Raw genomic sequence first — 25,832 nt, 5'->3', positions numbered from 1 at the left:
CACGATGAAGTGCTTGGTGCCTTACCCAATAGACGGAGAGCATGCATTAACCGTAAGCCGTTGTTACAACGAATAGCAATAGTTCGCAGAGGCGTTTTGGCCATGGGGAGGACAGAGATGAAAAACACCAGCACCTCTTTCTCAAAGCTCTTACCACAGGTGGAAATACGGGACTTCTATGCACCCCAGTGTGTGACAGTATAGGCAGCCGAAGGTGTTCGGGCACAGGGTGAGGGGTGCTGGCGGTGAGGAGCAGGATTGTTGAGGGTGAAATGCCCCGTGTGTGAGTCAGCAGAGCCCCCTGAACGCTGCTCCTAAACCGTGCTGTGCACATAGACGTTAAAAGGCCATGCCAGTGCCACCAGCATAAAAACAAAGCACACAAAGTGGAAAGCATTTGAAAGCATTAAAAATAAAAACCTAACACTTTCCCTCTGTATGAAGAAAACCCTTTCTGGCTGGGCCTGCAGCAGCTATCAGCCTGGCAAATCCTTGGGCTCAGAACATCTGGGAGGAGCAGAAGGTGCTAAGAGGAGCCTGGGGGGGGGGGGAGGGGGGGTTTCTTGAAATATGCTTTTGTGAAGAGCTGCCCCTTAGGTAGGGAGAGCTCTTGCCAGCATTGCCTTTCCCAGTCCTGTCGCCCTTCTGCCCCACTTGCAGACAGGGTTAGGAGGGTGGGGATCCCAGCTGGCCTGCCCCCCTTGCACCCCTGGAGCATTGTTGGCTTGCTTCCCTGCTCTTTCATCAGGGACATGGTGTGGCTTCTAATCTTAAAACTCACTCTTGGGGCTGCCCAAGTATTCAACAGTGATAATACTAAAAAATCTGAGGATGGCTTTCCCGACTGGCTACAGGGAAGGCTCCCTTCCTTCTCTCCCTGTTAGGATGTCATTTTAGCTTTTTTTTTTTTTTTTTTTTTTAATGGCCTTTCAAGAAGAGATGAGGTTTAAGACTTAAAGCATTAACTACATTTCATGTTTGTTTTTAAATGTTGGCTTTTCAATTCTTTTCCCCATGTGTTTCTATTTTCTACTTAATCTTTCCATGTACTAAGCACAGAGCACAGGCCTCAGGCTAAAAGGGAGGACTAGAGGTGGTCAGCCCCCCAGGAAGGGGGTGGTGAGCCTGGGGTGGCAGGCTGAGGCCGAGGTGGGCCAGTCGGCCAACCCCGGTGTTCTGGGCGCTGGTGGTGTTCTCACTGAGGAAAAGGAGTGAGCTTCCTCCCTTCTTTCTTCCTTCACAGACAAATGTATGGAGTTCCCTCCACATATAGGGCACAGGGCTGTGATATAGTCCTCATTCCCAGTGGACCCTTGGAAGGCAGGGAGCCACGACACCTGTGCTGAGAGCCCCTGGCTTTCCTCCTTGCCAGCCGAGGGGTCCTGGGCAGGACCTTGGTCGGTCTACACTGTCTCCTCCCCCAGTCAGGGGGCCATCACTAGGACGTGCCCCTCCTCGGGTTGCTGTGGGATGGCCTGGGAGACAACAGGACCTTTGGCACGTGCCAAGGGCATAGAACAGACTTTGAAAGAAGGAGCTCTGGGATCCCTGGGTGGCTCAGTGGTTTAGTGCCTACCTTTGGTCCAGGGCACCATCCTGGAGACCCGGGATCGAGTCCCACGTCGGGCTCCTGGCATGGAGCCTGCTTCTCCGTCTGCCTGTGTCTCTGCCTCTCTCTCTCTATCTATCATGAATAAATAAATAAAATCTTTAAAAAAAAAAAAAAAAAAGGAGCTCTGCACTGAGGGAAGTGCATGGGCCCTCCGCAGTGGTCCTGGAGTCCACCGTGCCTTAGGATGCTGGAGTCTCGAGAGGAAGAGAAGGTGAAGGTGGAGAGCACAGAAGCTGAAAAGGAAAGAGAGGACCCTGCCTGCAGCAACAGGCGCCCTGCAGGGTAACCCCACAATGTACGTTGGACCGGTGCCTTCTACTTGGTACCATCCATGCTGTTTTTGGGTGTATAAACCACCCACCGTCCCTCCGCTGCTCTAGAGCATCCTCCTCTGGCCTCCCTGGCCCAGTCCAGCCTAGACGGGAACCTTGGGGCAGTGCTGAGCTGCCTGCTGCCCTGAACCTCACGGGTGGTCCTAGGGGTCATCTTCTGAGTAATTGTGCAGAGCATGCCTTGTGCTGCTCCCCCTGGGGCTCAGGCACCTGCTCCCTGGCTCTCACGCCCTTGGTGGAGGGTTGCTCTCTCTACCCCCACTCCCCCTTCTTCTCCTGTAGGCTGCTGCCTGCTGTGGACTGAGTAGCTTTAGAAAGTGTGTTGAGGCAGGGGGATGTGCAGGCTGCTGTCAGCTTTCCCGAGAGTGCCTGTTGCAGCTGCCATGGGAACCCAAGGTGCCCTCAATGGGCCCAGAGGCCTTGCTCTGGTTCCGTCCACAAAGATCCAAGTTTATTTCACGGCATGGTGCAAACTCAGCTCCCAGATACACATTTGACCCCAGTGGTGCTTTGCTGGGAGCTCCCAGACATGGTTTCAGAGGGGAGGCCAGCAAATACCCCGAGCCAACCACTTCATTGACCTTACAGATCATTTGATCAAGAAACAGACCCTGATCTCCATTCTTCATTTATCCAGATGTATATGGAAGGCTTGCTGTGCACCAAATGCTCACCTGGCCCCGGGGGAGAAATGTGTAAACAAGAGAGGTGGTTTCTGGTTGTGATGAACTCACAACTCAGTGGTAGGAACTGCTCTTGAATAAAAAAGGATTTTTGGGTCAAAGGAGTCTGGGAAAGTCTGCCTGCCATAACCAGTCCTTTCTGGGGTGGCTGGTGAGGGGAGTCACAATGTTCATTTAAAAACTCTTCAAGTCTGGCAATAAGTAAATCATTTAAATATTTAACCCAATGTTTCCTAAGTACACTTGACTATCACATACCCAACCTGACTCCTGATACTTTTTTAATTGAAAATAAAAGTTTTATTGAAATACAACTGACATCTAATATTGTGTTAGTCCAAGATGTACAATGTGTTGATTTGGTACATGTGTATACTGAGAAACGATTGCCACAGTTAAGCCAGGGGAACATTCATCACCTCATGTAGTTGCCAGTTTTTTTCTTCTGATGAGAACCTTTAAGATCTTCAAATATACATTATTAACTCTAGTGACTATGCTGTACATTATGTCTCCCGAACTGTTTTTATAGCTGGGATATTACCTTTGGACTATGTTCACTCAATTCCCCTACCACGGACTCCCTCTGCCTCTGGCAACCACCAGTCTGTTCTGTTTCTGTGTGTTCAGGGTTTCTAGAATCCACACATAAGGGAGATTGTACAATATTTGTCTTTCTCTGGCTTCACTTAGCGTAATGCTTTGAAGGTCCATTGATGTTGTTGCAGATGACAGGATTTCCTTTTTTTTTTAATGACTGAATGATATTCTACTGTTATACACACACACACACACACACACACACACACACAAACACACTCACCCTCCCACATTTTCTTGATCTGTTCATCCACTGATGGGCACTTAGGTTGTTTCCATGTCTTGGCTGTTGTGCATAATGCTCCTGTGAGCATGGGTGTGCAGATGTCTCTTCAAGATAGTGATTTGATTTCAAGGGTGCCTGGGTGGCTTACGTGGTTAAGCATCTGCTTTCAGCTTAGAGCATGATCCCGGGGTCCTGGGATTGAGCCCCGTGTGGGGCTCCCCGCTCAGCGGGGAGTCTGCTTCTCATGCCCCCTGCTTGTACTCTCTTGTTCTCTTTCTCTCTCAAATAAAAAAATAGTAAAAAAAAAGATAGTGATTTCAGGGGTGCCTGACTGGCTTAGTTGATGAAGGACCCCAAGATCTCTGGGTTTTGAGTTTAAACCCCATGTTGGGCATAGAGATTACCTAACATAAAATTTTAAAAAAATGATTCATACAAAAGGTAATGATTCCATTTCTTCCAAATGCATACCTATAAATGGGATTGCTGGATCATATGGTAGTACTATTTTTAATTTTCGGGGGAACCACCATACTGTTTTCCATAGTGGTTGCACCAATCAATCTATTTTCAACATGAGGGTTGGGGGAGTTCCTGTGTCCTCATTTTTTTTTTCCTTCAGGGCCCACCCTGTAAAGCTGTGGGTTTGCCTTTGCACACGCCCATCCCCTCCCTTGATGGATCCTTCATGCCCTTCCCAGCTGCTCTTTTCTCCAGGAGCCCCGGGAAGGAAGGGGACTTCAGAATCTTAATCACACTTAGGTATTAGGGACTCCGTGCTACCCATTTGAACTTATTTAAAGGGCAGCCCCTTTTAAAGCTTTAATAGGGCAGTATTTGATCCAAAGGAACAACTCTGTAATGGAAGAATTGGAAGTGCTATGACACCTGTTCAGGGAAGAGAATTTTCGATGGAGTGGGGGGCGGGTCCCAGGGCTGCCTCTCAAATCACTTTGCCTAAGAAGACTCCTCCTTAATATATATAAGCCTTCCATAAGTGTTTCGGAAACCAGGTCTCGCCAATAGCAGATGCACAGGAGAGGAAAACTGCTTACTGGTGGTGTTGTATAACTAGAATCCAGAATTCAGGGTTTGTGTGCCGTCTCTGCCTCTCCCTTCCCTGGTCTGTTTCTTCTCTGTCCACTGTACAGCAGAGCTCTTGCTCTGCCAGCCTCCTAGGGTTATCAAGTGCAGAAATTTCTCTCTCGTTATATGTATAAATCTGTGTATTTATGCATAAAATGTATGTGTCCTGATGTAGACCGTGGTTGCTAATGTTATTTCCAACTTGCTTTGGTCTTTCCCCCTTGGAGTAAGTAAGTGGTCTTAAAGGCAGCAGTTGAGAGTAATAACTAATACTTAGCACTAACTGTGTGTAAAGACCACACTGAGGACTTCATGTGAGTTATCACACTTAGGCCTTGGGTTCTAAAGGATTTGAGATGGGGAAAAAGGATGGCAGTGGTCTCCCACTCTTCCTTGTCCCTGGATCTTTGGGGGGGGGGTGGAGGGGAGGAGGAGCTAGCTGGCATTGGAATAGGGGAGAACAGGAGTGATGCCTTTAGAAGGAGAGAGGGCCAGGGAGATAGAAGACGAGCAAGGGGCGGGGGGAGAGGGACAAAAGGGAAGTGAGCTGGATGCCTGTGTTTGCCCCTTGGATCACCCCCCCCCCCCCCCCCCGCCTTGCACCTGCTCTCTGCGTCTGAGCTCCTCTACCTCTTCCAGCATCTCGTGGGTTCAGCTTCTAGGGGACGGAGGAGCGACAGGTTGCGTGTTTATTCCTGGTCACCGCATCACAGGCTGGCTGTGACCTGTGCCCCAGGTCATATCACCCCTCTCCATGCGGCCATTCTTGGTTCTGGCCTCTGTGCCTCTGTCTCTCCAGGCTTGGGGTTAAACCATCTTCTTCTGCCACCAGCCCTAGGTCCCTGCCCCACCCATTGCTGACCTCTACACCTTGGGCTCGGCTTTGTAAATTTTCTGTTTTTGAAACCCTTCTTAGCTACCCATGTGAGCCGGAGCCTGACGTGGGTCACCAGCTAGGAAGGCAGAGCACAGATGAAGGCTTAGTGTCCTCCCTTCTGAGGGTGCCCCCACCCTATCCAGGCTGAGGTCTCTGGGCCACGAACACAGGAGTCCCTCTTTCCGGGGAAGGCCATGGGCTTCTCTACTGCCTCTCAGGTGGCCCCTCTGGATCGTTGCAGGAAAACCTATTCGTCTCAGGAAGCCACGTTCTGGGCACATGAATTTGGTGCCCAGATGGTGCCTGTATTTACAAAAGCCCAGCACACTGACAGGACCTGCAGACACATGGATAAATATTTTGCCTTTCTTCTGAGGCAATATTTGAGTCTTTCAAATTTAATTGCTGTCAAAGACAGGATGCTTGCATCCCCAAGGCAAAGCAAATAGCGAGGCCTCCAGCGGGGCTGCACCGGCAGCTTCAGCCAGGCTCTCTGGCCGATCACCTGCGGTGCCAAGTGTCAGGTGGCTGGGTGGGCTGGGGCTGAGGGAGCTGACCGCAGCCTGCCTGGAACCCGTGGCCACTTGCTGAGTTTGTTTTGAGCCTGAAAGAACCTGATCTCAGCCAAGACATCAGATCCTTTTCTCAGACATCAGTGATGGGCATCAGTCTGGCCATTTCTAGTGAGGTCTTGCCAGGTGTCTCTGAAGCTGAGTCCAGCACAACTTGCTCGACTACACGTGTTCAAGTAGCTGCTGGTGGTATTCTTGATATAATTCTCTACCTTTTATATTTTCCTCTCCTTTTTCTTCTTAAAACCCAGAAACATGGACCTGGTTGCCCCTTGGATTACATTTATAAAGTACAGTGAGAGGCTGTTCTGTGCCTATATATATATATATTTTTTTTTTTTTCCCCCTTCCTCACTGTGATCAAATAAGCCTCTCCCTACATTGTCTTATAGGAAAAACGTATTTGCTGGAGGCTGAGTTCTGCAGCCATCACCTTTTATTCCTTTTATTCTGATTTGCCTCAATTATTTTAGTCCCTTGCACAGCACAGAAGCAGTTGGATGCCTTGTCCACCGTGGTTTTTACAGAGGACGCCTCCTATCATTCATCCCTTTCCTGAAAGCACATGTTACTGGTGCTCACCCTGTGCTGGGAGCCAGGGAGACCGAGATGAATGGATAAGACCAGTCCCTGCCCTTGAGAAACTCATAATCTAGTGGGGGAGTGAGGCGTGTAAACAGATAAATCACAGCCCATTGGTGTGCTTGCCGCAGTAGGGCAGGAGCACGGGGAGAGGGAGGAGGGACCTCGCCGAACCAGTACTTTCCTCTGTTGCAGGGCACAGTCCACGTTGCAGGGAAGGCTCTGCCGAGGAGCTGCCGTTTTGGCCACTTCTTAGGAGGGTTAGGTGTGCATCAGGTGAAGAAAAATAGGGAGGAGCCTAGGTGCAGAGTCCTGATGGATATGGCCTATTCCGGGAAGGGTAGGGGAGGGCCACCTGGCTGGGACTTCCCACCTGAAGATTGTGACATTTATCCTGTGTGTAAAGGAGACCACAGTTTCCTTTCTGGAATACAGTCCATGCAGCAGTATATGGAGGGTGTCCTGGCCGAGGGAGGCTCTGGTCAGACGCTTCTGTGTTCTGCTCCTGGCACTGCTGTTTCCTTGGGCAAGTCACCCAATCTTTTTGAACCTCCATTTTCTCATTTGTGAAATATGATCACAGTGTGCTGATGGTCCTAGGAACACCTGCTTAATTGGGTCATATGAAGGATTAAGTAAGACCATATCCATGACAGGGTTCTCTGTCCTTGGGATAAGTATAGGACATGCAGGGTTACAAGTGGATTGGGAATGTTGGCTCCTTCCTTGGGAAGGCTGACAGGGCCCAGGCATCCGCATCTGTTTATCCCGGGGAGCTTTGCACACATCTCTTCCGTGTGTGCTGTGACACCAGTGAAGTTGGAAACTGTTGGTTTATGAAGCACTTGTCAAGTATTTCCTACAAGTTAGTCCTCCTTATATATGGCTGTTTGTTGAGATGGGTCATTGTATGCACACAACTACTTAAGAGGGTGAGGACACAGAGGATGGGCTGGCCTCCAGGGACATTTCTGAGGTAGAACTGACAGGATTTGGTGACCATTTGGATTTCAGGGAGGAGGGGCCTCCCCTAGGGGGCGGGAGGCATTGGAGATGCCCAGGGATTGATTATGTTCTAGACCACTTGGGAGGAAGTGATGCTATTCATGGAGAATGTTAGAGCACGTGGGTTTAGGGTATGAACATGAGCTGAGATGGTCTGATGGATGGAGGACTTTTCTAAGAAGCATAGCAAGTTAGGGAAAAAGGAAGACCTGGTAGGGATATGGTCAGGGGGCAATGCTGGGGACATTTGGGACATTTATAGGCTAAGGGGACAGAGGCACAGGAGATTTAAAATTAAGGTGCGTCTAACGCTTTCTTCAAACTTTGCCTCTTTGGGCAGTGTCTGTCCTATTGGAGGAGTGTCTGCCAATAACTGGCAGTAGGGCAGTTATCCAGATATGATTTACAAGAAGGCATCAGTTTCATGAGAGGTACTGTCTAAATTACTGCACTCTACCCATTGCCAGGTTCCCTGCTGACAGTGAGCCAGGGGTCAAACGATTCAATCAGGTGCCACCACTTATAAATTGAAAATCAGTGGGGTGCAAAATGGATTACCATCCAAATCCATTCAGGTGCAAAACCAAATTTTAAATCCCCTAACCTTTAAAAATCACTTCTTTCTTGATTCTTTACCATCCCCTGGTACTGAGTTTTAATTCTCCCCAGATGTGCAAGCATCAGCAGACATGCGTGTAGGAGACCAAAAGTAACAAAGAAGAACTCCTAATTGGTCCTTCCTTTTGGAATTTGGAAACATGGTGGATTTCTGAATTAATACATTGGTAATTCGTTAGACTCTCGGGGGCAGTGGTTCTCAAACTTGGGAGTACAACATAATCACCTGGAGTGCTTATTAAAAATTCAGATTATAGGCTCTGTCTCTGAGTTTCTGATGCAGCAGATCTGGGATTAGGCCTAGGAAATGACATTTCTAGCAAGTTCCCAGAGGATGCTGATGGTTCCTGGACCACACTTTGAGAAACTCTGCTCTAAGATAGAGGAGTACTTTAATAAGTTAGTAATTCATGCTTTGCCAGTCAAATTACCAGTATTGGATCAGGTGCTGAGTATGTTAAGGGGCTTGAGTGTCACCCGTGTCCCCCCCACCCCCACCCCACCCCGTGCGCCAAGAAGCCTGAGAAGGGGCTGGTTCAAGGAGATAGATGTTGATTTGGGTGCTTTGTGCTCAGGTGATGTTAGGGTGTAGGATGGGGAAAAGAGAAGATGCCCCTTTGGTTCACCCATTCCACAAGGCACAAATGACCTCATGGAGGCCAGAGCCTGTTCTGTATTGGTCCATGGGTACAAACTGTTCATGTCTTCCATCATTTGAAAGTTGATTTTCTTAAGGTTAAACAAGCACAGGCACTACTTTCTTAGCAAGCTGCTATCAGCCTAAACTTTGCCTCATCTCCTCTTTGAATGATGCCAGAGAGGTATTTTTCTATTTAAATTGATGGTGTTTGACTTTAGTTCTACTCTCCTGAGAGGAGACATTACCTTTTGAAAAGTCGAAGTTATTGCCTTGTATAAACCATAGGTGTCACCAGGCCCAATAGGAAACAAGTCTTTTTCCTTAGGACAGAAAAATGGATCCCAGAAACTGCCCAGACATGGTTCCTGCCTCATTAACATTCGGTTTCTTGTCTCTCTTTGCCAGGAGAAATTGAGCGATGCACGTACATCAAATACCACTACTCCTCAGCCACCATCCCCAGGAACCTCACTTTCAACATCACGAAGACCATCCGTCAGGATGAGTGGCATGCCCTTCGTAAGTACACCTGAGTTTTTTTCTTGGGCAGTGACTTTTGGAGGTCATGGAGGTTTGGGCGCCCATCAACAGCTTGGTCTGGATGGATGGATGTGCCTCGTAGGCCTATGGACAGTTTTAGAGCACGATAGCAGTCCCTTGGTGTCAGTGCCTGTGGGTCAGATTGTCTCCGCTGGCCTTGATCGCATTAGATTTAAAGAGCTTGCTTCTAAAATTAAAAACAGGGGTGCCTGGCCAGCTCAGTTTGTAGAGCATGGGACTCTTGATCTTGGGGTAATGAGTTCAAGCCCCACATTGGGATGGAAAGCCTACCTTAAAAACACAAATAAAGGCAACAGATAAATGTAATATTAAAAAAAAAACAAATTAAAAAAAAAAAAAAAAAGCAAAAACAAGTAAGTAACAGACAATGACTGATAATCTTGCTTTGTTACCTGGGCAGACATTTAAGATTTCACCTACCTAATGAAACCAGCCCCTGGGATCTGACTTCAGCGTGTGTCTCCAGTTGCTTGGAGTATTATCGTGGCAACCTATAAATCCCTCGTGTCATCCTTTGTATGGGGTGAGGCCAGCTGGGGTTGTAGGCTACATAGCATTGGGAGTTTGCATCTGGGTGGGTGGTCAAGAGGTAGGAGCTCCTCCTCTGCTTACATGTTTCTGTTTCCCTGAGAATGAGAATCTGTGGGACCTGGTTCACGCGTGACTGCTTCACAGAGGTCAGAATGTCTGCCTCCAAAGGTTAGGGAGTTTCCTGGTCAGGGACCCTTAAAAACTTCCATGATAAGAGGATGACTTCATGAGCAAGCAGAGTTAGTTGGCCATTTTTATTTTTCTGTCCCATGGGGATGTCCTGCTCATCCGTGTCAGGGAAGCTGTCCTTCGATGCTGACTCAGTTCTTCACAGGGACATGTGCTGTTCCGATTTGTCTCTGTTCCATTTATCAGTTCTTTCTTGTTGTTGTCCCCCCACAATAGTGTCTGTTACGGGGCTAAAATTCAGTTTACATTGATAGGCGGTGGTGGTGGTGTCTTTTATTGTTTGTTAAATCTTTTGTCAATTTTGAAGAAAGTTGAAAACCTCTTTCTTCCCTTTATTGTTGGCTAGTTAGGTTTTGCTTGCATATGGGATCCATAGGGTATCTTCCCATTGTTTTTTTGGCCTTAGTCAAACAACCATGGCTTGAGGTGGTGGGAGGTAAGGGAGGCGAGTAAAATTAAAACAGAGCAATGATTCATTGGCTGGGGGGAAAGGAGGGGAAGATTGTGACCAGGTGTCTGGATGATTGTTACTGCCACTAGCCTGAAATGAGAGGGCAGGTGTCAGTGAGTGAGGAAGGCATTAACCAAATTGTTGCCTTCGGGCTTTGACATCACTAGAGACGCTCACCAGAACATGGGGACAGAGCTAATGTTCCAAGTGCATTCCCATGTACTAGATGTTGAGCTGGGCTTATACATACTAATTTAACTTAGATATTTTTAAAAAGATTTTATTTATTTATTCATGAGAGACACAGAGAGAAGCAAAGATATAGGCAGAGGGAGAAGCAAGCCCCCCGCGGGGAGCCTGATGCGGGACTGGATTCCAGGACCCTAGGATCACGCCCTGAGCCAAAGGCTGATGCTCCACCACTGAGCCACCCAGGGCCTTACTTATTTGACTTTATTTTTTTTTTTTTTTTATTTTTTTTTTTCTTCTTTTTTTTTTCTTTTTCTTATTTGACTTTAATGTGAGACTTGCCTTAGAGATAGTAGTAATCAGGGTTATTAATTTTTTTCGGAGGTAGACATTTAAGGAGCCAAATGCATAAATACTTGAAAATGACTACTTCTTTCCCACATTACATTGATCTACTGAAGCCCACAGTGAATGTTCAGGATTGGTGATAAGCCTTGCCGAGTAACCACTTAAGTATAACGTAAATTATGGGGGTCGTAACAGAATCTAAGAAGGAAGAAGTGATTGGCATAGCTTCAGTTCATATTTACTCAATTCAACCAAAGGTACTGTGCTTTTCTGTGTACCAGGCACATAGTGGATTCTGAGGCCACAGGGAACTCTTTCAAAGAGCTCACACCTGGAGGTGGAGGTGGGTGGGGGAGGGGAAGGACACCCTCACAAAGCAAATAATTACAAGGCAACGTGATAATTACAATATAGTATAATTGTTCCAAGCAATTAAGATAGTTTGTGAAAGTTTTTCAGCAAGGAGAATTAGCGTAAATGGCACAGATGCATTTCAAGGGAAACCAGTTATTTCAATAGAATGCTATTGGCTGCCCAGAGTAGATGCCTGGAATGCAAATAGATTACCTATTGCAGCATCCCTGTTACATGGTGTTGGCAAAGATGAAGAGAGGAGGCCAACGCTAAGATTTGTGGAATCTTCTTTGACTCCAGCACCTCTGGGGTCCTTGTTCTGAAACAAGGTGCCTTTGGGTTCTGCAGATTGTAGTGTGCAGCTTATGCTTGTGAGTTGGGGTGCTGACGGATCTCTATTTTTAACTGATGAAAGCTATCTGGGTGACTGATGGGCAAAGGTTTTTGGCATCCCATGGTGGGTGAAGTGTAGGATACTCTTTGGTGAGGGATTTATCTGCCTGTTTCACAAAGTGGCCTAATGGGCTATTATTAAGCAGGCCGAGAACATTTGCCACTCCTGTCATTGATGATAGCTATTTTTAGCCAGAGGGCAGGTGCGCATCTGTCACATCTGAAGTTGGTGCTAAGTGTAATTGGCAGTGCTGCCATAATAGGGAAGGATAGTAAATGTCGATTTTAATTTGCAAAGGTCAGATATTGATATTAGCTGGGAAGTGGGCTCATGAGCCCACTTTTAAAATAAAGTAGAAACTACAAAGACTAACAAACCCCTGTGATCAAGCTTTGGAAATTAAAAAAAAAATCAGATTCTGATTTGAGAATTCTATACTCTTTAATACTGTAAATGAAAAAAAAATAAATTAAAAAAATACTGCAAATGAGATCAAATCCATTTGACACCAGGTTGATTATCATTTTGAAATTTGACTATAATATCTTACATTCTATAATTTTTTTAAAGATTTTATTTATTTATTCATGAGAGAGAGAGAGAGAGAGAGGCAGAGGGAGAAGCAGGCTCCTTGCAGGGAGCCCAACGCGGGACTCAATCCCAGGTCTCCAGGATCACACCCCGGGCTGAAGGCGGCTCTAAACCGCTGGGCACTGGGGCTGCCCTATAATTTTTCTTAATAGATAATATTTGTCAAAGCCCTGAAACTAATCTCCTCTTCCCCAAAATGACTGGTAAATATTTCACACTTTGGTTAAAGTGAGGTTAAACCTTTTTCATCGGGGATTTGCCATGTGGTCATCACCCCTTGACGTGGGGGCAATTTATTTTCAAATGGGAAAAGCACAATTTGGTTTAAAACTGTGCTATGGTTTCTGAACAGTTAACACCACCAGTGGGAGGCTTAACTGTTTGGCTGAGAGCTCATTCGCTTTATGGTCAAGTGCATAGCAGGCAAAAGAATAAAATTATTTGTAGGTCACTAGGCTTATAAATCCAAGTGTAAAGAGATAATAACTACCTTGGGGAATATAGGACAGAGACCCAGGTGTGTGTGTGTGTGTGTGTGTGTGTGTGTGTGTGTGTGAGTGTGAGTGTGTCTGTGTGTGTTTGGGGTGGTCTCTGAGGTTCGGATGCTGGCTTGTCTGAGTGACTTCCTGGCAGGGTTTACCCGGGCTGGGTGGCGATTGCTGGTGAGGTACTGTGTGTGCTTGTTGTCCTCCCACCCCGCCCCTGGCCAGAGCTTCCTGGGAGAAGGTGGCACTTCTCCAGAGCTGGCACTGGGCCCTCACTCCACCCAGGCGTGGTGGCTTTCGGCCCCAGGCAGCCCACCTGCCATCCTGTCTCTCCACTTCCTCCCATTAGGTTCCAGTGGCCCCGGAACCTAATTGTCCAGCCCCCGTGGGTCCCGGGTGCTCCACACTTCTGCCCCAGATCCTCCTGGCCCCACCATCACTGGAGCAGGACAGCAGATGTTGCTGGGCCAGTGAGGATGGGATGGTGGCTACAGGAGATGAGCTCAGCTAGTGCCACTCTCCAGGTGGGTTGTCTGGTTTAATATGTTGCATGTGACAAAATCAGATGAGCAGCGGTGAGGGGAAGCAGGCTGGCACTGCGGTGGCCCCTGAAACAGTACCACTTCCTCTTCTCTCTAGAAAATGTACCCACAGACTTCTCATGCTCTGTAGCTCCATCTGAGTTTGCAGCCCTTGTTGGGAGAATTCTGTGTCCTCCTGCCACCTCCGAGGGCCCTGAGGCCTTCCCAGGTGGCTCTGCCTTTGCTCTCTGTGCCACTGGCATCCCTTCAGCATGCCCTTTCGGTATGGCTGGAGGCCTGCGTGTGGCCATTGGCCCAGCAAGGGGAGATGGCAGAGAGGGGATCCTGGGTGGCCCATGGTAGGGCCTGGGGAACCAGGAGGCTGAGAAAGCAGGGTCTGGGAGGACCACCCCCAAGAGATCAGTGCTTCTGCAAGGAGCTGGCACAGAGTGGAGCTGCATCAGACGACCCCAGGGAGGCTGGCTGGTGGCATCGAGGAGGAGCTTGCCTGGGGGTCGCCGGGTAGGCATCCATAGAAGGTGCAAGAAGGGTACCCGTTCTTACCCGCTGATATCAGCTTTACTGCTGCAGAGTTTCCCGCAGGATCTGAGCCCTAGGACTCCTGAGTCGCTGCTCTTGGGTACTCTGGATTTTTCATTCCACTTGGCGTTTTCAGGATGGAGGTTACAGCTCACAGTTGATTGCCCCTGGCAGCGGGAACCAGGGAGCTGGGACTCCACTTCCCTGCAATCAGATCCTTTCCCTTATCTCTCAAGAGGCTGAGAGCCAAGAAAGCTAGAGTTATTTATTTATTATTATTTTTTTTAAAGCCTCCTTCTGTCAAGACTGAAAGTTCAGTTAATTAGATTGGATGGTCACACGGCACATTTCCAGCTGGCCAGGGAGGGAAAGAGGAGGGGAGGATTGATCCCCCTCTCTGACATCCTTGCTCCCCCGTCCTCCTGAGGGCGCTCCTTCAACAGCACACAAACACACTCACACTGTACCTCTGGAGACTGGGATCCAAGAAATAAGATCTGTGGTTAAAGAGGGCGAGGAGGGGAGGGCCACAGGTGTAGAGGAGACCGACAGACAGATGGAGCCTGAGACTTGAAAGAAGCAAGGACAGTTCAGTGGATGTGCTGAAAGGAGAAGAAATCAAAATCCAGGAGTTTCTGGTCTAACATAGACCCTTGAATGACACACCTGGCTCCCTGGCCCCAAGCTTGAGGCTGCCCTCAGCAGGGGGCCTGTAGGCTAGCTCAGTTTTGGGGATCCAGCCCCCACCCAGGCTGGTGTGGTGGGAAGCTACGTCTGTCCTGCTGCTCTGTCGGGCATCTCAGTGCAGAACACTTGCGTTACCCTGCTTGGCCAAGCCCTACCTGGTCCCCTCCTCTGGCCTTTTCCACAACCTCTCCTCTTTCCATAATTCGCACATCCTGCCCCTGGACCCTGGTCTCCCTCGTGCTGCTGACTCTGTAGCCACCCCCAGGTCCTGCCCACGTCTTGTGCCACAGGCTCCCGTTTGCTCTTCCCCGCTGGCCTCGGCCCTCTGGACTTGGATTTATGTTGGTTCCTTGTGTAATGGCATTTGCCTTTTCCTTTCCCACTGGACTGCCCTGGCAGCTCTCGGACCAGCCTATTCATCTACCCTCTGGACTTTCCTTCCATTCAGACCTCTGAGCTCCAAGCTTGGTTTTCTGGTCCCTCCTTCCCAGGCCATCCCCTGGTCACTACAAGGTGGATGTGGTGGACCAAGGGGCTTGGGATGAAAATAAAATAACAGCAATTATCACAATGACAACTACATCTTTGTTCACATCCACTGTGATGCCCCTCAGAGGGTGGCTCGAGGTTTCCTCCTAGGAGCCCAGCCACAGGGTTCCAGCTCCTTTGCAGACAAAGTAACAGAGCCAGGGAGGAAGGGGCTGCCTAGGGGTCCCACCTTGGTTGGCCTCTTTTGAATCTGAAACTCAGAATCCAGGTCTGAACTCCAGCGGACTGCCTCCAGCTATTTTTTTCCTTTCTGTTTCTGGCTGCTGTTATGTAAAACAGCCTAATGAAGTAAACATCCCAGACATTAGAAGCTCAGGTCCCCTGCAGTGTCAGCCATTTCCCTTCCTCTGAATCCGCATCAGAGCCCAGCCCGTGTGAGGCTCTCACTGTGTGCAATCTGTTGCGAGCTGCCTCTTGCTTGCAAGACTGGCATCCGTGGGGGTCATGCCTAGCAAGAAACCGTCCCCAGAACTGCAAAAACTTGGTAACATAGGAACTCAATCATCAGGGCAACACCGTATGTCACTTGGTGTCCTAAAGTCTTTGCTTTTTTTTTGCAAACCATCTTTGTCTCTCTGCCCCGCCCGGTCCTTATGGGGAGTGTTGTAAACTTTTGGGGTTACTCGCGGGCTGCTCTGTGCCTGTCCTCCTAGAGCTCCTGTGGTTTTTCTGCAGCAAGCCAGGCGGAGGACACAAACCCCCTGTAATGTGCCTTTGCACCTGTACCGGCCCTTGCAGCAGTGACTCCTGCCAGCACACACCTTTTCTTCATGGCTTCCCCTGCCTGTCAAAAATTTGATGAACTTGTTTGGTGCGAAGGTGTTCATGTCTTCTTGGATTACTTCCCCGGATCGCATTAAAAAAAAATTTTTTTTTTCCGAAAGACCCAACCCAAAGGGATGACCGTTGAAGTGGTTAAAGGTAGCGGTAGTGTGGAGATCCTTAAAATGATCGTGTGCTCTCACTCCCGCCTACTTAGTGGCTGGCCTGGCTAGGGGTGGGATGGGGATGGAGTGGATGGGACAGGGGTTTATTTTTGAGATGACCTCAGGACTGGGAAGGAAGGAAGCCTGGAGTAAAAGGTGGAGTGGAGTAGGATACAAACCTTTCTGTTAAAGGCGTGCAGATGACCTATGTACTGAAGCCAACCTGAGAACCCCCATGTTGGTGTAATTGCGGTTTTTAACCACAGTTCGTCTGAACGTGCTGGTCCAAGTTTGTGCTGGGAATTAGTTGGAAGTCTGGCCTAGAGGCATTCTCTCAGCCTCTGCAGATTGGAAGTTGTTTTCTTCTGGCCGAGGATAGTGATACAGACACCACCAAGGAGAACGGGGCACAACTCCACTGGCATCCTTCGCCCATTTGTTCATTCTCTCATTCAATATTGATGGAGAAGCTCTACATTAGGTGCTGGAGGGGCTATTAAAAGGTATTCTGCTTTCCAAATTGGGTGATATATTTCCAGGTGCCAACCTGGCAAGGGATCAAACTGCTTGTTGTGTACTGTTTATTGACTACCCATAGTGTGCAGGCTAATGCTACTGACGTGCCCACATCATGGCCCTCGAACTCCACACTTGAGTCGGCAAGAATTCATTGTAGAGGGCCTAAAAGCAAAATATCAGCCCAAACTACTCTGTCACTGAGGCAAGGCCTGTTTTTTTTTTTTTTTTTTTTTTTTTTTTTTTTTTTTTTTTTGTTGTTGTTGTTGTTGTTGTTTCACAGCAAGGGAGAAATGCGGAGGGTCTAGGATCTGCCTGTTGGCCTCTCTGGGGAAACTGTCCTGGCTCTGGATGTTGAATAGGAAGCTCAGTGTGACTTATGATTCTTCTTTCCAACAGCTAAGATGATCAGCACTCACTGTCCAGGCGAACTTTACAGTCGTTGGGGGAGGAACGACACCAGAAGCTGAGTATTCCAGTGAGCAGGGACAGCTCAGCAACAGTGCAAGTGGGTGAGGCATAGGATAGTCTGGGCAGCAGACACTTGTCATTGAGGCAATGGGTCAGTAGGTATGAATATCGTGGGTGCTTCTCTGGGGATTCAGGACTACAATGATCCAACTCTACATGCCCCACCTCTACAGAAAGTTGAGTGTGTTAGGGAGTTCGAAGAAGGAATAGAGACTAGTGCCTGAGCAAAGCCCACTTTTAAGATCTGGGATACACAGGTCAAGGGTGTCACGCCTTGAACAAGATGGAAGATCATGATAGTAAAAGCAGCAGTCTCAAACTGTGATCGGGATTGGTCCTGGGCTTTGGAGGTCAGGCTGCTGCTGAAGATGGTAGGATGATGGGGAAGGCAGGGGAGAGGCATTGGGTATCAGCATGACTTAGCAGGAAAAGTCCTTAAGTTCTGTATTTTGTGGTAAAGGACCTCTCCAAGTCTAGACCAGCACATCAAATGTGGTCCATGGACCATCAGTGTCATCTAGGAGCTCGTAAGAAATGCAAAGTCATGGGCCCCAGCTCTGGCCTATTGAATCAGAATCCCTAAAGTTTGAGAACGCTTGGGGTGTGTGTATGTGTATTGGTGGGGACTGTAGTGGTGCTCACTGATGGCTCTGGAGGACAGAGCGTGGGTAGGCCTTGGATGGGAGTTGGGAGAGGAAATACTGCATTTAGCACAAGCTCTCACATAGGAGAATGACTTTTAACCTATTTGTATATTGTTTGTTGTGTTTCTTGTCTGTGTCTGTTTTCTGTTAGAGCTCTGGTAATTCACTTTTTCTCCATATTTGTTTGTTAATTGAATAAACTAGCATAGAAGAGGAGGTATATTCTCTTTCTCCTTGTCTGTCTTTCTGCATTATGTGTGCTATTAGCATTCTCCTAATATCTAGACCGAAACCTCTGTTCCATTCTCCTTCATTCAGAAACCGGCTTCAAGCTCCACTGAAGCTAGGGGACATTGGATTGAGTTCCATCTCTGTCACTGTCTAGGTATATGACCCCAGGCAAACTGTGTAAGTGTTTTCAACCCAATACACTCATCTGTAAAACAGACGTAATGATACCTGTCTTGCGAGTTGTTATAAAGTTAAAAATAAATAAAATTCATGTGACATCAGTCGGTATCTTTGCAAAGCCTGATACCAGGCGGTGTTAGGTACTATTATAGGAATGCAGAGATGTACCAGGTGTTGAGATCCCCATAGGGTGTGGAGGAAAGGCACTAAAATGACCTTTCCTGGACTCAGGGGCTTTTCTGGTGAACCCCGCACAGGCTGTGTGGGTGTTTGCCTCCTATGTGACAGCACGTGTTAGTGGGTCTGTTGTGGGTTTGCTGGCTGCACAGGTGTGTGTGAGATGGGAGCCTGCATCAGGTGTTCGCAGTGTGGGAGTAGGAAGTGGCTGAGAGGATTATGTGCTGAATGGCAACAGTGTGGCATATTGTGAAAGGAATTTTAGAGCAGAAAATCATCAGTGTTTGAGATCCTTAGTGGTATAGCAGTAGCAGAGGCAGCCTCCTAATTTATCAGTTGTGTCCAATAAGAATGCGGTTTAGACAATAGCAGGAGTCTCTAAAAGAGGATTTACATACTAAGTGTCTGAGAAGTAACATTTTCAAAGCTTTGAAGATAAATATGCTGTGAGTACATTTGTACTGAAATCGTTGAGGGGAGCATGGAAACGACTCTCCTGACTGTAGTAGCTCAGCCCTGCCTTTCAGGAAGGCTGCAATTTCCAGTATGTACTGTGATCAGATGCTCTTCTGTTCCTGAACTGAAAATATATATCCCCAAAGTGGATACCTCAAGAGTGTTGGAGATATAAGGCAAGGAGGAGGGTCTAGGAAGAGGATAGTTGATGTGGTTAGGGTTGAGGGAGAGGCATGATATTCCTATTCTGGGGGGAAAAGGATGCTCCTTATTTTCAGCTCTGTGCTCACGATGGGCTTTAGGGTGGTCCTGACTGTGGTCATGGATACTACTGTTCTCTGTTACCGACCAAGAATGACCAAGAATTGCAGGGAGATAGATAGGCCTTGAAGATGGTCTGTAACCTACCAGTTGGGTGAAAGGGAGCTATAGCTCTGCTGGTCTGAGTTCCCTTGAGAGGCAGGGCTGGCCATGAGCATTAGTGGGACTATTCCGTAGCCATGACCATGGGGAGAAGATGGAACTTGAGTCCTGACAACAGAGGTTCTAGGGAAACTTTGAGGATCTAAAGTGCCAGGTCCAAGGGGGTGGGCAGAAGGCAAGAACCAGATCCAAGGTGAAGGTAGGGTGGAGTCGGTAGGGTCACCCTAGAGATGATGCATTGCTCAGTCTGAGACTCTGGCATTGCTGATCAAGTCATATTTAGTGATTGGCAGCGTTGGCTGCTACGACAAACCCCACATTTCTCTGTTCATGACTAAGAAGAAAGGCTGCATAGGTTGATCAGGTTTAAGGACTTTTAATTTCTTTATTTTTTGGAGGCCATTGTTTTAGTTGATCGATTTGCTGGGCTGAGCTAAAATGTTTGGTCCTCTGAGATAATTGTGGGAGCGGACTCCTGCCCTAGTTAGACCTTCAGGTTGATGTTTTCTGCCATTTGCATTCTTGTCTTTTGCGGATAGCTGACTCTGATTTGAACTTGGAGATCCTAGTAGGCCAAGAGGCTTGCCTGGTTCTGGGTAATTCAGGCTTACCTACAGTAGTTCTCCATGGAATTCAGCCTTGCTCATGTGAAACTATAATTCTGTGTGTAGAAGGTGGGAGGTGGAGCTAAGCCTGAGCCAAAAATAGGGTGTTACTTGTCTTGCTTCACTCTCTATGCGTATCTATCTTAGGAGTCTTCCATGGAAGGTTGGTATAGACTACAATTAAAACATTCTTAGATTCTTTGTAATTCAACATTCCAACCAGGGCCACCCAAAAGGACTTCCTGTAATGATGGAGATGATCTATAAATCTGTATTTCCCAATATACTTAGCCTTAAGCCACATCTGACTATTGGGCCCTTAAAATAGGGTTAGTGCAACCAAGCAATTGAGTGTCTGATTTAACTTAATTTAAATTTAAATTATCACACATGACCAAGTAGCTACCATATCAGCCAGGGTAGTTCCAAACAATCCTCAGATTTCTTAGATTCCAAATTATAAACTGTTGATTATGAACAATCGCACATGAAAAACAAACCCTTACAACCATTTTCAGGCTGTTAGGAATGCACATTCCCTTGAATCACCCAGATTCTTACTTGCTACACTGCCCTTGGGCTCCCAGAAGTCCCAATCCCAGAGCTAACTGGGTTGTTCTTAGGCTTTTCTGCTGGTCCGTGCCATGTGCAGATAAGGAGAGGTAGCAGGGATGTTGTCTCATCATTACCTGTGCCAAATCAGGGCCAGGTTGTTGCAGGTTGGGTTCCCTGGGAAGATTTTGAGGTGGAGTTTTGTGGGAGGATGTTTATTAAAGGCATGTCCTTAGGACCCACTTCTATGGTAAGGAAGGGACAGAGCAGGGTTTGACAGAGGGAGAAATCAAGCTATAATGCAGGGCAAGTGACACCCCCACCCCAATAGGAACTCTGGTCATATAAGTGGCCCTTCAGAGTTTCTGCAATGGGATTGAGGTGGTTGGGCCTTCAGCCTCCCACACTGCTTACTTCTTGGTTGTAGGCTCACCAGAATAGGGGCAGCTTTGGGCCATAGCTCTCTGAGTAATCCCCAGGAGGGGCTGACCCCTGAAGGCCAACAACTCTCCCAGAACCAGGGCAGCAGATCCTTCCATGATGAGAGTTCTGGGCAGTACACACAGTATCCACTGTGCAGGTGTTTGATTGAAGTGATTTTTTTTTGAGGTTGCCAGTAAAGTGACTGATACTCAGATGGAGCACCCCGCCCAGAGCTCTAGCCTGTAAGAGACAGAGGTGGAACTAGAATCCTGGCCTTGGTGACTGTAAAATTCATGCTCTTTCCTCACCCCAAGGATCCCTTACCTATACCTTATTAGACAAGCCTACTCACATTCTCTTCTCTTCTCTCTGCCCACTTTCTCAGGTGTACTTTCTTATTTTCATTATCCTCAGGACAGCCCTACTTCATCCTCCCCCTCTCTTACCATCAGTGACACCCCCCTCCTCCTTATCTAAAGTAAGTAAAGCTCCCTCCCTGTGAGCTGCCAGGCGAGCCACCCTTCCACGCAAGAGCTCAAGTATTCAAAAGAAATGAAAGAAAGCTATTTATTTTCCACTTCTGTTTTTTTTTTCCATTTAATTACTGGTATCACAACAGGTCTTTTTTTCTATTGCTTTTCATTGCAAATGTATAGTATTTTATCTACATTATGAGTTAAATAGGCTTTTGTGGACTAGCCTGGAAACTCGATCATTTATAACAGACATGACTTCTCTGGAAATGGGTTCTGAATTCTAACTAACTAACTTTTAAATGAGGATTGAGAACAGAACTCATTTCAAAGCTGGAGGCTGTCTTTCTATTTTCTGGGCAGCTTGCCTCTGAATGGTCTCACCCCCTCTCTTCTTTCTGCATCTGTCTGGGTCCTCGAACCAGACACTGTCCATGGGGTGAAAGCACAGACTCCTCTTTGGTCCCTTGTTCTCAGCCTATCACCAGCTGGTGATACAAAATTAATTAATGCCCCATGGTGCATCCTGTGTAGGCTTATCTGAAATCCAGAAATCCAACCAAGAGACCGCAAGCATCCTTGGCTCTAGGTATCATTCATTCTTAGTCCTCCTCTCAGTTCACGTTGATAAAATGAGACTAATTATGTAAGATTTCCCTGAGGTTCCTTGCTTGGGCTCCTAGCAGCAAATTAGAAATGAGCAATCGGGGTGTGTGTGTATGAGACCTTCTTTTTTTTTTTTAAGATTTTATTTATTTATTCATAGACACACACACACACACAGAGGCAGAGACACAGGCAGAGACACAGGCAGAGGGAGAAGCAGGCTCCACGCAGGGAGCCTGACGTGGGACTCGATTCATGGTCTCCTGGGCTGCAGGCGGCACTAAACCACTGCGCCACCGGGGCTGCCCTGTATGAGACCTTCTGAGGCTTAGAGACTCCTAACAAGGGTGTGGTGGTAACACCATGTGGGATGACATCAGTATTCACAGTCCACATGCCACTCCATCCCACCACCTCCCTCCTGGATCTTCTAGATGCTGCACAGTTGCCAGGGAAACCAGGAAAAGGAGCTATACAAAGGCTACCTTGACAGAGCTCTGGGCAGATTGTCTTGGAGGTAGTGCAGAAAGAAAGGTGTGTTCCTTCAGGCCCTGAGTTGAGGGGAAATGCCCATGTAGAGCCAGCTCCCCCTCCTATGCTGTCCCGGTCTGGTTCTGACCCTCAGTCACGGTAGCATTGCATGTTTCTGCCCCCCACCCCCAACCCCCATCGCCATCAGCTCCTACCCAAAAGGATCTTTCCATTTCCTGGAAGTAAATGTGACTTCACATCAAAAGAGTAGGGACTTCTGATTTATGATTAAGGTTTGAAATCTAGTTACTGTTTAGCTTGGCAGAGCTAATAGAAAATGTGCAATTAAAAAAGAAAAAGACTGTTCCATTTCCTTGTTAAGTGAAGAAGGGCTGGGATCCTAAGTATGTGCAGTTCCTGGTCAGAGCTTTGTGCTCTGGTTAATGAAGAGCCATCTGTGGTCATTCTTGGAATGACCTGGTGGGACCTTCATGACCAGGGTTTACAGAGGGCCTGTGATATGTACAACTGGGCAGTGAAGGAGGGGTCTTCAGGGGACCTACAGTCTACCAGAGAACCTAGAGCAGGGACAGAAGTCAGGATGGCAGGGGTGGTGCTATGGGATGTGGACAAACCAAGTGCTGTCAGCAGCGTGTAGAGGAGGAAGAGACCATCTCAGCCCAGGACGATGGGTCAGGAGTAGCAGCACTTAAAGTGGCCCTAAAAATACTTCACTCATTAACCTTGAACATTTTTTTTCCATAGCTCAATTTATGGGATTTGTAGGACCAGCTAGGATTCAACTTGGGAAGCTGAAAATGAAATTTTTAAAAAGCCATAGACTCAGGCCAAGTTTATTTAACCTTGAGTTCCTACCATTCGCTGGAACTGTCCTAGGCACCAGATGAAAGAAACAGCCATTTCTACCCTCATGGAGCTAACACTCTCATGACATTACTACCACTTATTGAGTGCTTAACATGGCCCTGATATGTGTTATTTTACTTAAACCCCAACTGTCCTGTGAGGAGCGTATTCTTATTATGTCTGTCTTACAGATGAGGACACTGAGCCTTACAAAGGTTACCGAGCTAACTCATGGGAGAACCACATGGTGTGAGCAGTGGGACTTAATGATGCTTTAGCAAATGCATCTGTCAGTATGTATGGGATGGGTGGAAATGGGTGGAGATGGGTCGTGAGATCTCCCGGCCTGGGAGATATCCCTGCTGTGGATCTCTGACACTTGATCACATAAGGAGGTGAGGCTACATGCTGAGTGGGTGTGCCTGAGGGGAGGGCTGAGATTCTGAGGTGTGTGGACAAAGTTCAAACAAGTGGACAAAGTTCTGACTCACTCCTTCCCTGCATGACAGCCATCTTTATCTCCAAGAACACTTATCAGCACTAACTAGGGGCATGGAAAATGAGCTTTTTTGGAAGCATAGAGAAGAATTAACTATATTTTATTGTGCTTACATTTCTCTTTTCATACATGGAAATATACTTATTAGCTTCAAAAGCTAATTCAACTTTGGCATATTGTAAATGCATGAATTCTATTTCTCTTTCCCTTGGAATCTCAAGGCTAACAAGCATTTTCATTCTGCTATTAAACAAGACCCCTTTGATCATGGTCATTTATCTATAAGAATTAGTTCTTATGTATGTATGTATACACACACACACGCACACACATATACACACATATATTACATTTAAATATATTTAAATATGCCAAGCTCTTAAAAATTATTCTCAAGAATGAATTCTCAAGAATTATCAACTGCAACACAATTCACTAATCACTCATGAACTCAGATTTGAGAAGATGGTTGGATTTTCTTGTATTTTGATTTTAAAGACTGGATTCTCACCTAGGGATTGTAGAGGGGTGGAATCAATGAGTAGCTATTATATACTCTTAGAAAGTGGGGATCTTCGGCCTTACTCACTTGGATCCATGAATAATTCAGCATGATCCCAGGCTCCTTTTTCCTTTCTTTAGGTTGAGCTTATTAAAATTGCATGGCCAAGGGACACTGGTGAGGAAATGGCTGGCACCCTCCAGATCAGCTGCCAGAAACCCCAACTCTGTCTTATAACAACCTCAACTCCCACTCCAGGGAAACTGAGTGGCCATCAGTAGGGGATAGCCAATGGGTGAATGAAGAATGCGGGAGAGGAGTAGCCAAGTGTCTCTTCTACACGTGGGATCTTTCCTCCATTCCCCTGACAGCCATCCTGGTGGTGCATGGAAATGAAATGCTATCTCCATGCTCACTATTGATCAATGTGGTCATTATCGTCAGCCTCATCATTAAGTATTTATAATATACTGTGCACAAGGTAAGTGCTGAACAGACAGGGAACCCATTTAGAAGCTTTCCAGGACTATCTAATTCATCTCCTTCAGTGAGATGGCATCTCCAAAGAGAACATCTAGAGCCAATTGATAACAGTACTATGTTTTTTGGGGAAGGAGATGAATTTGATTCACTGTGAAGGATTTTCTGAAATAATTTTGAAAAAATGCTATGGTTCTCTTAGAACATTTTTTTTTCCATAGCTCAATTTATGGGGTTTGTAGGACTAGCTAGGATTCAGCTTGGGAAGCTGAAAATGGTGGGAACCAAGTGAAATTTTTAAAAAGCCATAGACTCAAGCCAAGTTTATTTAAGAGTTGTCATGGAGATTGAAAGCTAACATTAATGCTGGTTAATCTTGAAAGGAGGGATGAAATCTGCAACAGACCTTGTCCCCAAAGGCTATTCTGGGCAGCAAGCATTTGCCCATCATCCGAATCCTTTAAGTCTCTGTCCTAATCCAGCCCCAGAACCAGCCACCCTGCTTCCAGTCCTTTTTTCTTCATTAGATGAACATTCACCCCTCCTCTGTTTTATCTCTTTTTGTTATCGACTGATTTTATTTCTCTTATCAAAATGTAACAGAAAAATCTGACAGAAAAGTGTAACAGAGCAGGAGAACATCTACAATTCCACCACCAAGAGGCAAATGCTGATAGGTCATGTATCCTTTAGCATTTCTTTACATGATGTAAATAATACTTTATATATAATTTGGTATCCCAAGTTTGGTTTATAATTTTTAACATTTCCTTTTGTCATCAGAACTCTTCACAAACCCAATTTTAATGGCATCATAATAATCTGCCATACAGATACACGTAATTTACTTAACCTTACCTCTGCAGTTAAACGTTTATGTTGTGCTAGTTGGGGCTGTTAAGGATAATGCCATATTGCTAATCCTTGTGCACACATCTTTGACAATATTTTTGATAATTTGAGGATAAACTCCTAAAACAGAGATTACTGGCTCAAAAGTCACATGCATTTTTTTAAGTTCTTGATATATAATGCCAAATTGCTTTCCAGAAAATTCTAGCTGGTTTGGTCTTAACCTAATTTTACCTCTATTGGAAATTCTTTTTT

The 25,832-nt window shown here is 46.8% G+C and overlaps 1 protein-coding gene across 1 annotated transcript in view; it reads left to right on the top strand.

The window, feature by feature from the left end:
• TMEM178B (transmembrane protein 178B) overlaps positions 1 to 25,832 on the top strand; it is a 342,764-nt gene that overhangs the window by 102,304 nt on the left and 214,628 nt on the right. Inside the window, exon 2 of the mRNA XM_025433717.3 lies at positions 9,239 to 9,352. Within this exon, the coding sequence (XP_025289502.1) occupies positions 9,239 to 9,352 (114 nt within the window). The remainder of the gene's footprint in view (positions 1 to 9,238; positions 9,353 to 25,832) is intronic.

The sequence above is a fragment of the Canis lupus genome, chromosome 16, assembly GCF_003254725.2.
Source record: "Canis lupus dingo isolate Sandy chromosome 16, ASM325472v2, whole genome shotgun sequence".
NCBI lineage: Eukaryota > Metazoa > Chordata > Mammalia > Carnivora > Canidae > Canis > Canis lupus.
This window is presented reverse-complemented; position numbering and strand designations above follow the sequence as displayed.